Source organism: Paecilomyces variotii (genome assembly GCF_004022145.1).
Source record: "Paecilomyces variotii strain CBS 101075 chromosome Unknown C8Q69scaffold_8, whole genome shotgun sequence".
Classification (NCBI taxonomy): domain Eukaryota; kingdom Fungi; phylum Ascomycota; class Eurotiomycetes; order Eurotiales; family Thermoascaceae; genus Paecilomyces; species Paecilomyces variotii.
Window position 1 is genome coordinate 1,257,067 of NW_021167147.1, and position 15,321 is coordinate 1,272,387.

At 50.1% G+C, this 15,321-nt stretch overlaps 3 protein-coding genes across 3 annotated transcripts; 1 reads left to right on the plus strand and 2 right to left on the minus strand.

The window, feature by feature from the left end:
• Nucleotides 1-995: 995 nt before the first annotated feature.
• On the minus strand, nt 996-4,157 carry C8Q69DRAFT_321140 (hypothetical protein). The gene is made up of 3 exons (XM_028627369.1): nt 4,121-4,157; nt 3,930-3,983; nt 996-3,878 (listed from the first exon to the last, which is right to left on the minus strand). The coding sequence occupies exon 3, from the start codon at nt 3,827-3,829 to the stop codon at nt 1,184-1,186; it is 2,646 nt and encodes an 881-aa protein (XP_028483883.1). The 5' UTR covers nt 3,830-3,878; nt 3,930-3,983; nt 4,121-4,157; the 3' UTR covers nt 996-1,183.
• Nucleotides 4,158-10,218: 6,061 nt separating this feature from the next.
• On the plus strand, nt 10,219-11,796 carry C8Q69DRAFT_522763 (hypothetical protein; the record flags this gene model as incomplete). The annotated part of the gene is made up of 4 exons (XM_028633553.1): nt 10,219-10,390; nt 10,464-10,761; nt 10,877-11,024; nt 11,125-11,796. The coding sequence occupies 4 exons, from the start codon at nt 10,219-10,221 to the stop codon at nt 11,794-11,796; spliced, it is 1,290 nt and encodes a 429-aa protein (XP_028483884.1).
• A 76-nt stretch (nt 11,797-11,872) lies between these two features.
• C8Q69DRAFT_473255 (hypothetical protein) lies at nt 11,873-15,317 on the minus strand. Its single transcript, XM_028631026.1, has one exon. It carries the CDS (start codon nt 14,876-14,878, stop codon nt 12,191-12,193), a length of 2,688 nt encoding a protein of 895 aa, XP_028483885.1. The 5' UTR covers nt 14,879-15,317; the 3' UTR covers nt 11,873-12,190.
• Between the last annotated feature and the right edge of the window lie 4 nt (nt 15,318-15,321).

Consider the following 15,321-nt stretch of genomic DNA (forward strand, 5'->3'; position numbering starts at 1 on the left):
CCAACATCCTATCTCTAGCCAGTCACAACACGATGTCGATCAGAAAGTCAAGATAAAGAGCATCTTTACTCTAATTAGGATTGTTTAGCCGCGGGAAGATATCAGTCGGCGCTTGCAGGGATGGCGCGGAGATCCAAACAACTTGATCGCCATCTGCCATGGCGTCCAACCGCCTATAAACATCGAGCGGCTTATCTGCAATTCAATGCCGTGACATATGATGAGGGTGTTATTGTCCTGATTATAACCAGGACCATAGTCCATATGGGGACTCAAAAGGCTGATAACTCTCCTCCCGCTATTTGCGGAGATATTCGACCAGTATACTTCTCGACATCATTTTATCTGGCTGATATATTACATTACCTCTTTGTTCGAGTAGAGAAGGCGTGACACCAAGTAGCACAACGTGGCCCGGCCCAGTGAGTATACAAAGTAAGACCTATTATATGGGGACGTCAATATTTCAACGCGATTCCGGGGCCTTTCATGAAGAGTGTGGACGTACAATATATTGATTGGTTATCGTTACGTCCTATGCGAATGATGACCTAAAGATCGCGGTTCCCAAGAAGAATATATAAACTATAAACCGAACATTGTCATTTCCTCCCCAGTCTGCCCCAACTTATCATAAGTATCTACACACAACGCGGCGGAGCTTAAAGCGACCGCTGCCCACCACACTTCTTGTCGCTGATACATCTGTACAAGACGTGAAATCACTAGATCCTCCACGCCAATTGGTCATCAAAGCAAAAGAAAGACTGTCCGTCTCCTTCTCATCGTTAATCCGAAGTATGGTCATCGGCGGGCATTGGGTGCCCTGGGACACACCAGAGGTTCTGATGTCGAAGGAGAAAGACAAAACATTGGGGGAATAATAGGTAGATCGAAGCGGGAAAATAGAAGGCCCATGATTGGGAGTGAAAAATAAGAGGAAATATAGATATAGAGAGAAATAAAGAGAAAAAAAATGGCGAAAGGGAGTTTGGGACGTGTGTTTTAGATTGACCAAATCTGGCAGACCAAGCCTGGATTGAGAAAGACTTTGCCTTCATGAACACTTGTACCTCCTTGCTTGACGCCTTGTTCCAATGATCTTGCTACCTTCTCCCTCTTCCGCGTAGCACAAGAACCATGTCGCCGACCTTCCGTTCGGGGATTTATTTGGCACTAGAGATCAGTTCCAGCCAAGAGAGTTCTCAGCCATAACAGGCGCACTGATCATCTGGGTGCGGCCACTCCGTCCGCTGTGGACACTGTGAGGGGACAGTCGGCCTCCCGAGAGGAAAGCAGAGCCTGTACCTGCAGCCTCGCTCATCTGCTCATCAGCGACAGAGCTAGAGCGGCGGTGAAGCTGCTGCTTCTTCCTGTATCGCCGCGCCACAGCGAACATCGCGGCTCCGTACGCAGCCGCGCCAGCCACAACACCGACACCGATTCCAACAGAACTTCCGCGGACGCCGCTGGAGGTGCTGCTGGCACCCGCGTCGTCGCCGCCACTGTCGCTGCCGCCATTGCTACCGCCAGAGCCGCTGTTGCTGTTGGCCACGTTATTGTTGCTGGTCGAAGACGAGCCAGACAACGCCTGTCCAGGGATAAGAGGGAAGGTCGAGTCGATCATGGACATGATCGTATGCACAGGAGTATCTGGGTTCGAGTAGAGCCTGGAGGTGGGGTTGTGAAGTTCCAGAGAGAGCGGGTCGACCATATCCGAAGGGACGTATGCGAGGGCCAAGGTGGTAATGTATCCAAGGGTCTTTGTGCTGTCATAGGGACGGATGGATTGCATGCTAATCTGATCCGCGGGGACCTGCAGGGCATACACAAGGCCTTGCGGGACGTACATGAAGATCTGCGAGGACGACAACGGTGTCATAGCAACGAAGTCGTACGGCAGATCGCCGTTGAAGGCAAGCTGAATGAGGGTCGAGTTCTCCGGCGGGGGGGTAAAGCCTCCATTAGGAGCGATCATCTGAGGGAGAGTGGTCGGGATGCCGGTGCTGGCTGCCGTCTCAGTAGACGAAGAATCCGAAGAAGTGGTGCTGGTCGGGACAATAATGATCGTCGATGGGACGAAAGTCGTTGCAGAATCAGTTCCAGTGGGCGCGATGCTAACAATCGGGGCCGTCGGCTTCTCCGTGACGGTAGGAGTGGGCGCCTCGACCACAGTGGACGAGGTAGGTTCCTCAGTCGACGTAGTCTCCGGCACCGTAGACACCGGTGTCACCTTAGGCGAGGGAGTAACAACGGCGCTGCTGCTCATGACAGGGGTTGAGGAGCCAGCAGCGGGAGTGATGGGCGTCTTCGAGGGCGAAACCGGAGTGCTCGCACCAGTGGGTATGACTCCAAAGGGAGGCACAATGCCCTGAGAAGAGGGCGACTTGGAGGGAGCCGGGGAGCCGAATAGGGGAGAGGATGATACCTTAGGGAACGGCAACAGTCCAGGACTAGAGGGTGAGATCTTTGGGATCGCGGCAGAGCTGATAGGAATCAAGGGAGTTGGCAGAAGGCCACCCAGGAGCCCAGAGGCACTCGGGGTGCTTGATGGCGTAGGAAGCAGACCACCCAGAAGGCCGCCCGATCCAGACACAACAGCACCAGACGATGAAGGTAGCAGACCGCCCAGAAGACCACCAGAGGAAGTAGGCAACAGACCACCCAGAAGACCACCAGAGGTAGGCAGGAGGCCACCAAGGAGGCCACCAGATGGAGTTGGAGAAGCGGCAACAGCAGAACTAGGCGAGCCGGCGGGCGATGACGGAGATGCATTCGGAGAAGTTGGCGACGGAGTGGCAGTCGCGCTACTGTTGTTATCGCCCGTGAGACCAGAGAGCAGGTTAGGGATTGAAATGGTTGGCAGAATGTCCAGACCATCCGAAGTCGAAGCCGAAGCCGTGGGCGTCACAGATGGGCTAGCAATCACGCTGGAGGCACCAACGACAACGCCCGAGGGGGAGGCAGTTGCTGTCGTCGTTGGGCCCGCCTGGAGAGGGATCAGACCCGTAGAACCCAGCAGAGCTCCTCCAAGGCCCTCGAGCAGCCCGGAGCTGCTTGTGCTAGAGGGAGACGTAGTCGGCTGGACGACGACAGAGGGAATGCCACCAGTGGTGCCTACACCTGCGGAAGTTGCTTGAGCAGCAGCTGCTGCAGGCGTAGCTTCAACGGCTGATTGAGTAGCCTGTGCGGGAGTTCCACTGGTAGACGAGGAGCCAGTGCTGGGGTCGACCAGTCCAGACAGAGCATTACCAAGATCGCCAAGGAGGCCGGCAGATGAAGACGACGAGCTGGAAGATCCGCTTGCCGACTGAGAATCAACGATGGGAGCGGAGCTCGACAAGCTCGATGAAGTTGAAGGTTCCTCGGAGGACTCGCTCGAGGTCGATCCGCTAGAAGTGGCATCGCTGACGGGGGCTTGCGTGGGTGTCACAGCGGAAGTATGGACTGGGGCTTCAGAGGTCGTAGCGACCACGGAGGCAGCAGTCGTTGCAGCTACACCCACTGGAACGGTGCCCGTGATGTAGTGCGTGTGGCCTTCACGGTCGATGGAGACAGTAACGGGAACGACAACAACGTCAGGGGATGCAGAAGCTGCCTGACCGCCATTGCTTTTGTCGATATTCTGCATAAAGTTGTTGAGGAAATCCGAGTACATATTGTCCCTTGGCGGCAACTGTGCATTGGGCGGGTTTTTCACTTCTCTCTTGATCTCGCGGGGGATGAGATATTTCGGCTTCAATGGCGACCTGTTGGGCGCCTCGTTGGCCGCAGCCAACTCGGCTGACATGACCGACAGGCATGCCGCAAGGACCGAAACAGAGCGCATGATGAATGATATTAACGTGTGTACTAGTAGTAAGATGGCTCAACTGGTACTGCGAATGCTTGTCAGTCAATGTCTTGTCTCAAGCATAACTGCGACGTACTGTCAAGATCGGGATAAGGAACGTGCTTGGACAAAACCCGATTAAGGAACGGCTCTGGGGAATAGGATGTCAGTCTGTGACTGCAAAGAGTGAATCCAATATTGGCCAGTCAGTTGGACATATCCAACTACCAGCGCGCACGAGTAAAACATGCAGCACCACGTCTGAAAAGAAATAACACCCAAACTCACCAGTAAAACGGGAACTGACAATTGATATAGGATTGACGCAAGACCGGGAATCTCGCAGGCGGCAAGGAGGAAAAGGAACGGACAGAGCAATGGCGCTCACTTGCAATCCTCTATTAATTAACGATAGCCGCGGTATCTTCTGGATCTCGAAATGGAACAATTCAGGCTTTCTAGCTGATGGAATTGGACTCGGTACGGTCGAAACAGGAGAGTCGATCGACGACTGCAATTAGTATTGCCCTTCTTCGCAGAGTGTATCGCGTTCCTTGGCCACAATATCAAAAACGAGTCCGCCCTGAGTTGTATTCGTCACGGTACACCGTCGCGGTACGGTCCTTTTCGAGGCAGGGACAAAGCCAGATAAACGAGTGGAATGGAATCTGACGAAGAAGTCGAGATCCCGATGGAATCGAAGCGAGTGTAAGTTGTAGTAAAGTAATGAGCGAACGACGAGTGCAACTAGTCAGGAGCGTCGGAAGCCGTGTCGATTGTCAACGAGGACGAACGAGCTATGAGAGAGCGACCGTGGGCATGCGGGGGATTGTCAGGTCCCAGGTTTCGTTGACGCGAACAAACAAAAAAGACAAGGCTACGTGCACGACGGCACCAGCAAAAACGAAGACATATACCGGAGTAAAAAGAGGAAGAAGAGAGAAACAAACGAAGGAGTAAGGAGGAGGCGTGGAGGCTCTGGGACTGCGGAGGTCGACGAAAGGAGGCTGTGGCAGTAAAGTAGGCGGCGTAGTGTTGGCGCCACGCACTTCGGGATCAAAGAAGAATAATAATAATGGGATGGGCTTGTTGTTTAATTTAATTTCCTGCGAGTAACCTGGTCGAGTTACTCGAGCTCTTCTCCACCGCGGCTGGCACTATTAAGTTACCTCGCGCTACGTGGTGGGAACTGGGGGCACTTTATGATCGCGATGATGCTCCAGGAACTATTATGGTATTATTATTAGGTCCCTGTCCCTGAAAGAATCAGTCATTCCTGCCGGTTTCATGTCCTCAACCTCGCATGGCCCAGAGGCAGTGCAACAGCTGACGGACGGAGAGAGAGAGATAGAGAGAGAGAGGACCAGACAGCGAGAGAAGTGTATCTCAGACACACGATGCTATCTCAATCATCTTGCACAGTGCCTGAAAGACTGCTGGCTAACTGAGCAGGTGCTGCAGGAATAGGACAAAGATAGAACCCGCTGCGATCAGCATCGTCGCACTCTATCAATGCGATCGGAAACAAAGAGGCCAGTCAGATGCCGTCAGCAGGGACCAACAACTGTACTTGTCCAGGTACCAGCCTGGGCCTGCTTCATGCTAAAGCACAACGCTGCAGCAGCCGCACAAATTAACCGCTTTCTCTCTTAGGGCAGCCTACCAGGCATGAGTATGCCGCGTTATGTTGTTCTCGTGCCCAAGTGGTAAAGAGACCAAACCTCAGGGGACGCCTTTTCTCCTTCCCTCGTGCTTGGTTCTCCAGATCAGATCATCGCGAGCGTCTAGGCCTGGAGATCCTGACTATCGAATACACAGACCACAACTAGAGGCAATCGAGCCATCCAGCCCGGATCGGCACCAAGATCCAAATGAATATTTCCCTTAGGAGTCCGTCGAGCATGATAATGCGCCCATGCTCTCTCTATCTATCGACAACTACTCCGTACTCCGTACTCTAGAGCCCAGCGCAGAGCCTTGGCCCAGAAAGCATCGTGCTCAGACAGAATTGCGATGGGCGTCTTTGGCAGTCTGGTCGAACCTTTTGAACTCCCTTTGATCGTCTTTTGGCCAGGAAGATGCTAGATATGGCAAGACCTCGTGAAGATCATAACGCTATGGCATCAAAGCCTTGAACTTGGCGGGTTGCAAGAGAGCGCCACTTGAGCGCCAGTTCTTTATCGGAGCCAAACGAGAAAAGGCGACCAACCTCCTTGAAGCCTCCCGTCGCGAAGTCTGCACACCCAAGGATCCAAGAACGACGGCGTGCTTTTTCCCGCCCGGTTCCTGGACGTGTCCGAATGCAAAATCCCGTGCGCATACGCCCGCGATCCTCAGGCCGCAACATGGATCCAGCGCGCATAGACGATGGCTCCAGCAAATTAGCAGCGCCGTTTACTCTGTACTCTGAACACAGTCGAGCGCAGCGGCGAAGCAAGGCACGAGCATCGCCTCTCCGATGGCCAGCTGCAATTCCCAAACATGCCGGCATGCACCGAGGGCCTCGCGTTCCACTGCCACGCAACGCCGGCTCACCGCGCGGTGCCTGTCGTGGCCCGTGTACACAGGCGAGACGCTGGCGTCAAACAACCACTATGACGAAGATGGTCACCCATAATTAGGATGAATGTGTCTCTGACTCTCTACATAGTTACTCCGTACTTTGAGAAGCATGATTATTTGACAGATACAGTAGTTTCTAACCACAGTGTGGAACATGTTTCCGGACACCTACATCTATATTCCGTATGATGACGAGTCGGGCGGGGGGAAGAAAAGAAAGAAAGCAAAAGCTGAACCAGAGATGACGATAGAATACACCGACACGTTGGACGATACGATGAAAGACTGGTCGATACCTATCTTTGTTTGCGATCATTTATTGAAAGCTTCGACCTGTTTTCGCCGCTGTCTTCAAAAAGCCGCTGAGATATCAAAAGATGGGACTGCTATGCTACACAAGAAAAGCGATATAATCCAAACCAAGTTGTCAAAGGCACATTGGTTCTGGAAATTCCAATGCTTTGTTACTACTCAGAGAGGAATCCTCGTTGCTTACCCCATTGCCATGTAGTCTAGAGGTGGCGATGCCGATGACTGCGTCGAGCGTTTCAGATCCCATCTTTGCTGGATCCAGTCATGGCACTATTATCGACCGAGAATCCAGCGTGTCAATATTCAGAGTGCGAGTGTGCAATAGCGGGCACGGAATGCCTGCAATGCCGTCAAGGATGGAGGGTGCGATGCTGGCTTTGTGTCGATCAGAATCACCAATAGCAGCATTCATGGACCGACCTGGCGAGGGTACTATTACTACCGTATATCGAGTCTGGAGGTGCGTAACGAGGATCGGATAAAATCCAGGTTGTCAAAGTCGTTTGCAAGGCTCCGATCTTCAGCGCGACTTGCCTTACAGAGGTTAAGCATCAAAATGTTTCAGCGCATAGCCAGATGAAGCTAAGGAGGACGGGCCCTCAGCACGGTGGTATCTCTACAAGATCGCATTGATGATATTCTATAGTCCGTACGGCGATCGCGCGTGATCTGTGTGCTAGCGCTCTGAAGAATAATACTACATTTTCCGAATTCAGCCGGATCGCGCTACAATTCCTCGATATAATGAAAAGAAAAACCTCGAACCAACTTGAGTGAGGCTTCTTCCCGGTTTTCTCTTTTTGTTATCATTCCTTGGAATCAGTCTTCCACAAGACTCAAAGGATTGATCTCAACTTAAGCTAGGACGTTTCGACAAGTCTCAGCCACGATTCCTGAACCAGACCCCGAAACAAGGAAGAAGGAAAGAATCGAGCTGCATTAATTCTCGTCTCATATGACTTCAACTTGTCTATTTTTGTTTCTCTCCTTCCAGCCATAGTTAGCAATTTCGCATTAGCACTTGGTTTAGTTTCCATTTTCCCCTTTGACGGTCGAAATTCGATGCATCTCAACTCCTTTCCCCCAGCGGTTCCTGGTCTACTGCCGACGCTAAACCTGTTCCTGGCCAAAAACCACGGATCGGCTTCAAACTAACGGAAAGTCGCACCGGAGGCTTTTTCTTCTTGCTCCATGGCTTGCTGCACGAACACAGTCCGAACTTCGAACCCAGATTATCTATGTATTATTATTTGGAGCCGTTGGTTCTCAAACTAATACATCAGGAGAAGATAACGTTGTGCTAGCCCCCTTTAGTCTGCTCATCATTCCTGCATACGTCGATTGGACTAAACTCTCTCACGCTCTTAAGCCAACAACATACGGAGTACAGAGTACTTAGCAGAGAGAAGACAGAACGGAGATGTTCGCAAGAACACACTCTCAGGCACATCATTTTGCCCAGCCCAACCTCTCGCCCCTTAACATTTGGCTCGTCATTGTCATCAAGATTCGAAGAAACAGATTGACCAATACTCGAACACCTTAACCCATCCAGGCCTGCGCCCGACTAGATAGTAAAATAATTGTGCTCTGCAGAGTAGGATAGCGTCGGGGATTTCTGCGCCTCGGCAACTTCGGATAGCTATGCTTTGAGCCCGGCCAAGGCTAGCATTCTTACCGTTACATATCAAACTGTATGCCAAGCCGACCGTCTATCTGGTGAAGGGATCAGTCGGAATAATACGGTGGAAGAGTCGAGAATAAATAGGGTGTTTGGGTGCTGATGGTAGTTTGTGGTTACGTAAAACGCATTACAGTTACATGCATCTTAATGCGATTGATATACCGAGCAATTTAGGAGAGGAGAGGATTCATAGCTCTGTAATCTAGAGCAAATTACGTATATGGAATAATATTCACAATGAGGTGATAATTACAAGTAAAGGGTATGTGTTCTACCTCAGCTTAGGTGTCGTAGCAGAAGCTCTTTTTGAGACATGGAAAAAATATATGTTGGTTAAATTTACAAACTCCACCAACCCTTCTACACGTACTTTATAAATCCTGTTATTATAGCACGATTATCCAAGGACGACAGACCACGTATTATCTCTTGTAGTTAATATCAATTCATTATCTATCCTTAACTGCTTCAGATCAAGATACACACTCGTCCTGGTCCTCTCACTCCGTATCTCAAACACTCGCAGGACTATATATATCTCTTTGAGGAGTCATCCCGGTCATATATACTTTGCATCCGTGACCACTTAGTAATCGATATCCCCACACAGAGAGAGAGAAAGAGGGGGGAGAGACTTGATTATACTCGTCCATTGATATCGACACATCCTCATGTAGAAAGGAGTATCAAAAGGCTCCGTGATTGTCTTGGTTTCAGTGTAGTATTTGGACTTGCCATGTGCCATTCATCCCAGTCGAGGTATCCATGATTGACCAGTACAGATGTGAAAATGCTCTTTGTATCATTGCATGTAAATTAATACTTTCCTGTAGTTCCTCGCCGAGTCTTCTGATGTAGTGATGCATTTTGTCTCGCCGATACTAAATCCTGCTTAGGAGCAACAGATACTGTGTGTCGTTCGATAACACACCCTTCGAAGTGAGTCTATGAATTAATCACCGGCCGCAAGGCAAATTCTTGAGAATCTGATAGTGATATCAGGGCTTTCATCGCCGAAATTACTACACTATGCATAAAGGGTTCATCGGCTGCAGAGTCGGATACCATGGAGCCTTTGCCGAAGCAAAATTGTCCTCAATGTGATCCTCTTTAGGAATCGCAACTGGCATAACCCCCTGGTCATGGAGAATAAAGTGAACCACACACGCATCCATATCCAAGACCATGAAACTGGTTGCTTATGTGGCCAGTTGGATCTCGCAACCTGCCAGTTAGGGAGTAGAGTAGTATTGAAGCAAAACCACTGGTCCTTTTTATCTACAGGCCATGAATCACAAGACTGTCCGATCCTTTACTGATGCACAGACTATTTCAGACGCCGCATTCTGTATATTGATAATGCTCTACTGCCACTTTCCTGCTCCCACTATTTCCTATATAGATTAAACTAAACTATAAAAAACAATCCAAGAGAAAGTATACAAGGAGATACCAGCGCTGTACATACACCCTGAAAATGATAACATAACATACTGCACAATCAACAAAGATAAGACCAACAAAGACTACACCGCCTTGCTGTATACTGCACTGTGAAATCAATATCATAACAAGATCTCTGGTCCTCTCCGCCTTTGAAAAAGCAGCAGAATCCAGTTATAATCACGACGCGTCCTTCCTCCTCACTTCTCTCTTCCGTGAAGAAAGACACCCGTGTCATTTTGGTGTTTTACTTGGTGAGAATCCTTTTGAAAGCGCGTTTTGTTCCTTAGTTTCGATTTGGATCGATTTCGATACAGAGTTCTTGGTCTTCTACACTCCCCTTTTTGAGACAGATCAGGATATCACATCACGACGTGTCGAAAGGATGGAGAGAGAAATCGAAGAACACAAATCTGCCCAGGAGGGATCTGTCACTGCAAAGACCCCTGATGACTCAATTACCATCCCTATTCATTCCGTTAAAGCTAAGCTCTATCTAAACCGGCCTATCGAGGAGCTTATTCCTTCTGAATACTTGAAAAAAGCAGACGAGTCACGTAAGAATCAGACCGAAACCCCCTCTCATCCTCAGTTACATTACCCCTGACATCTCTTATTTCTATCCCACAGCCGTCCCTGGCATCATCCCCTGGGTCTTCCGTGCTGGAAGCCAGGATGGAAGGGCTAAAGATTTGGATTTCTGGCCCGATAAGGATCCTTACTTCATGAATCTTTACAAGGCTCTGAAAGAAGCTCCTGCTTTTGAACGTTCATTCTACGAGGCTGGTAGTGAGTATGACGAGGAACAAATTCCCGAAGAGGAGTTCTACATGCAGGGGTCTGCTATGCATGAATATCTCGAAGAGCTTTTCGACATGTTGTTGGGAAAGGATAGGGAGACAGCCAAGACATTGTTGTGTCATCTGAGGTGAGTATTAAATAGCCTGCCTAGCTAGCTAGATTCTTTTCCATACATTTACTGTTCTTCGGGTCCATACTATGTTGTTATTCGATGAGAAGCTTGTTGCTAATGTCCCTAACAGCCACAAACGTTGCATCTCCGCAGACATGGCCTACCTAACCGGCTACCAGGACAGGCACTACGACGCTCCTACTCCGAGCGGTTTCATTGCCTTGCAAATGAACCACAGGCCTAAACGCTCGCCTCACTATATCGTTCCTATCTCCATCGTATGTAGCCTTCCCCCCTCCCCCTAACTGATCGAATAACGCTTCAAAACACAGCACACGACTAACAATATGACCTATTCTGACATGGAAAAAAAAATAGACCCAAGACCCCGAACCTATCCTCTCCGCTATATCCGGAAAGCTCAAAATGATGCTGACCCAGCTGTACCTCAACCTCAAGGCTCATAGAAACTGCAAAGCCGATCAACTGCCTGATCAGGAAGTGTTTCTTCTCGGCATGCACGGATCCCGTCTTCATATCTTCCGTGCTTTATTCCCCGGCATCAAGTCCTCTGTCGTCTGGTGCGGGAGAAGTTCTGGAAAAGTCCTCACTGAAGCTGGCACATCTACTGCCCAGACATCCACTGGGTCCGCTAGCACGGGAACTGACCTTGATGGTGAACCTGATCTACGCACGTTCCGTGTGGTAGCTACGCATGAATATGATCTTTGGGACCGATCTGATTTCCACGCTGCGACTAGGGCACTCGTCGCGCTGTTCATGTATATGCTGAGCAGTGAAGCTAAGATCGGGCCTATTGAGGCGATGTTTGAGCTTTTCCCGCCGCGGTTGAATGTACGTGCGGAGAAGACCGGGGAGAAGAAGGAGGAAGCGATCGCAGAACAGGTGTGTGAGGAATACAATGAAGAAACGGAGGATGAAGCGGAGAGCGCGGAGCAATTGCAGCACGGAGGCTGGTGGGGGCTTGGGGATGGATACGGGGATTTCGATCTGTTTGCAGACTATGGGGATGAAAGCGCTAGTTTGTAGTGGGTTGGGCGTTCAATTTCGTATCATATGGCGTGGGGGAGCACCAGGAGATCGTTAAGATACCCTTTTTCAAATGGTCAATATGGCGTCGGGGTGGACCCTGAGATCGTTTAGATACTCTCTTCAATGGTTCATGCGGGTTTGTTTCCAGGTTTTACACTTCTTTATCTTAATAATGAGTTGCATATGAAAGAAAAAACATAATAGCATGTCATATATGGTGTCTGAAAGGTACAAAGTAGTGGAGTTGTTCCAGAGGGGAGAAGTCTCCGTAGATAAAGCATGGTCCTAACGAATGGTATAGAGCGCCAACTCCCGTTTACTCGATCCTAGCATCTGCAACGCCCTAACAAGATAAACCTTCTATTATTGCATATGGCCAGCAGCGTCCCATCTATTCCCTCCGACGTCTCTCGGCCTCGAACTCTGTAAATCCCTCGGGTCCTCTGCCGTCCGAACCGCCAGTGCGGAAATACTCACTGACGACACCAATTGCATAGCAGACTGCTGCTGTTGCAGTGCCAGTCAGAAGTACTCTACGTGATGTCTTGCGCAGAAAAGACTCTTCCTTGGCTTCTTGTCTGTCTTCTGCGGTCGGTTCAACCGGTGGAGGAGGAGAGTTTAGAGGGCCGCCGGAGAACACAGTTTCTTGCCGGTGGACCATCCTAGGGGAGGACGAAGAAGTTGAAGTCGAGCTGAACTTTGAAGTCTGTCCACTTTTCTGAGATTCGACTGCTGTGTCCTCTGAACTGGACACCATAGAAGCATCATCCGACGCACTAGCTGCTGTTCCAGCCTCCCGAACCTTCCCAAAGACAAGAATATCTCCTCCACCAGAGACGATCTCGTAACCATCAGCTTGCATTGCAGCAAAGTGAGGAAGGAACTTTGCCGGGTTATTCAGCCGCGGTAGCACCTCCGCGGGGTGCAAAGTCTCATTAATCGAATATAACGTCGAACTCGTCTCCGCAGATGAGACAGAGAGGGTAGACGGATCATAAGCCAGTACACGATAAGTGGTGGAGGATGTTGAAACCGAGCTTGAAGGCAATGGTTCAGCAGTGCTTGGCTGAGTTGCAGGTTTATGTTCAATGTGCCCAAGTGTTTCTGTGATCTGTTTCATTAAGGCATCTCTCGATTCATTGAACCTCTTCGTATCTCTCAACAGATCGTCCAGCTGGCTCGAGTGGCGCGAATCTTTCGCATCTCGCTCTTCCTGAGTAGAAGAAACGGTGACAATCTTCATATCGGGGTGTTTCGGACTTGCCCTAGTCAGATCCTCCGTTATGGAGCTTGGTGCGACTGTCCGAGGTGTCTGGTTCTCTAACGTAGAGGTTGGTTGGTAATGATCCACCGTTATCTTGCCGTATGCATCTTCGTAGGCATGTTGAATATCCCGAACCACTTGTTCCTCGCTATCGATTTCTTTTGACAAAACAGGGACATCGCGAACCGCAGATTCCGGAAGATCCTTCTGTTCTGACGTACTATTCTCTGCTTGGGGGATTAGCGGCTGTGTAGCTGTATTCTGCGGGACTTGGCTCGATGCTTCGTAGTCCTGCACTCTGCTCCTGAGCTCCTTCGCATCTATATCGGCAGCAGGATCTCTATATGACTCGTAGTCCTCCTCGAGCACTTCACGATTGCGCTGCTTTTCTGACTCGAGTTCATATTTCGTTTTCTTCGAGTACAAAGGAGCACGAATATCAGTCGGGCGCAGAAGATCGACGTCATCTGTCTTGACCTCTTCGACATTGTATATTTTCTGGTGCGATTGGTTTGGAGATGCAGACTCCGCTGCCGTCTTTGAGTCATTGGGAAAACCTATGTTTGCAGTCTCGCTGGCTCCAGGAGATGATTGCCCATCCACCCGAGTCGCTTCCTCGGCGTGATCAGCACCTTGCGGATCTTTAACTGTTCCAGCGAACGGCTCGTCATGTGCGGCTTGCGTGACATTTTCATCTTTTTCCAAAGTCGCAGGAGAATTCAATGATGATTTTTCCTGCTCATTCGGAGCGGTCATGTAGAAGACATTGTTTCCACTGCTTTGTCCCGCATCGGCTTCATTTGCCTGACCCTTGACTTCTGCATCCTTGTCAGACCTCAGGCTTGCAGCAGTGTTATTTGGGATAATCGACGAGTCACCGTCCTGCTGCTTGTGGCCAAACTGGGCCCGATAAGACTTGAATGTCTTGACAGGTACATGTGTGTCCTTGTCGTCCCCCTCGCCATTTTGAGTCGACGGTTCCGGACCAGAATTTACTGGCACCATCCTCCCGCTAATAGGATCGAACTGAAATGCCGGCTCTGCTGGGGAAGCTGCTTGGGTATCTGTCTGCTCCTTCCGCTGTTTCTCAAAAGCTTCGGAAGAACTTGTACTCGAGCCCGCACCATTCTTCCTAACCTCACTATCATGCAGACGAGATTCCGCATCAACAACCTTCGATGTCGCATTTGCACTCGTCCGCTCGACCTTCTGCGTCTCATCGCCTAATCCCAAAAAGTTACGACAGAATGTCGACCACGGACCATGATGCCCCACGGGCTCTGGCCTCCTCCCAAAGACAGCCGCAAAGGGATCATCCTCGATCTCTTTCTTAATCCGTTCCATCTCTTGCTCAAACCGTTCTTTTTCCTTCTCCCACCAATCCTGGCTGCTCTGGCCCCTAGAACCATCTTTCGAGGCCCTTCCGGATCCATTATTTCCACCAAAATCACTGCCTGATCGACGTGATGTATACCCTCGCCATCCCCATCCCCACCAAGGCTGTATCCAACTCGACCATCTGTACTGCTCGTCTAGAAATGCTTGACGACGCAGCGCACGTGCTCGTTTAGACATATAATTCCGCCGTTGCTTCTCCATCTCTTGCATAATCCGCGCACTGCTGCCATGACTGCTTCGACAAGACCGCCAGAAGGCACGGCATTGGCACGATGGACCGATGGACCGTTCCGATACGGAGTATGAATAGGTCAGGGGTAGGGAGTTCGTAACGACAATCCGTCTGGCGTATAGATTCGATTTCCTTAAGCTGTTTACAGCTCTCGGGTTCGATGATACGATCGTAGAGAGGCCCATTGCGATGGTTGAGCTGTCGGGTGCGGGGATCGCTGAAGCTGCAAGTCGGATAACAAGCTGTTATCACCCAAGCGGTGTTGCGTTGTTCATCAAATGGATATCCTGCGAGGGCACCGCTGCTCGTGATATATCCTGCCTGGTAATTATTGAATATCACTGCTTGATTCGCATTGGCTGGATTGATGAAATGGTAAACAGATAGTTGTGGTCTCAATTCATATTTCTCTGTTCCGGAGAGATAAGCTGCCTTATCTGCCGGAGCTCGGTCGCGTGCGATGCTTCCAGATGAGGCTTCAGAACAGACTGCAGATGCTGCCTCAAGAAATGAGACACTACAGTCGATATGAGAATAGCGAAAAGTCTTTCATCAATGATCTGACTTGTGATGGCGTAATCCGGGTGATGGAGCTTGGGATGTCAAGCTGAGCGTTGAACTCATGGTG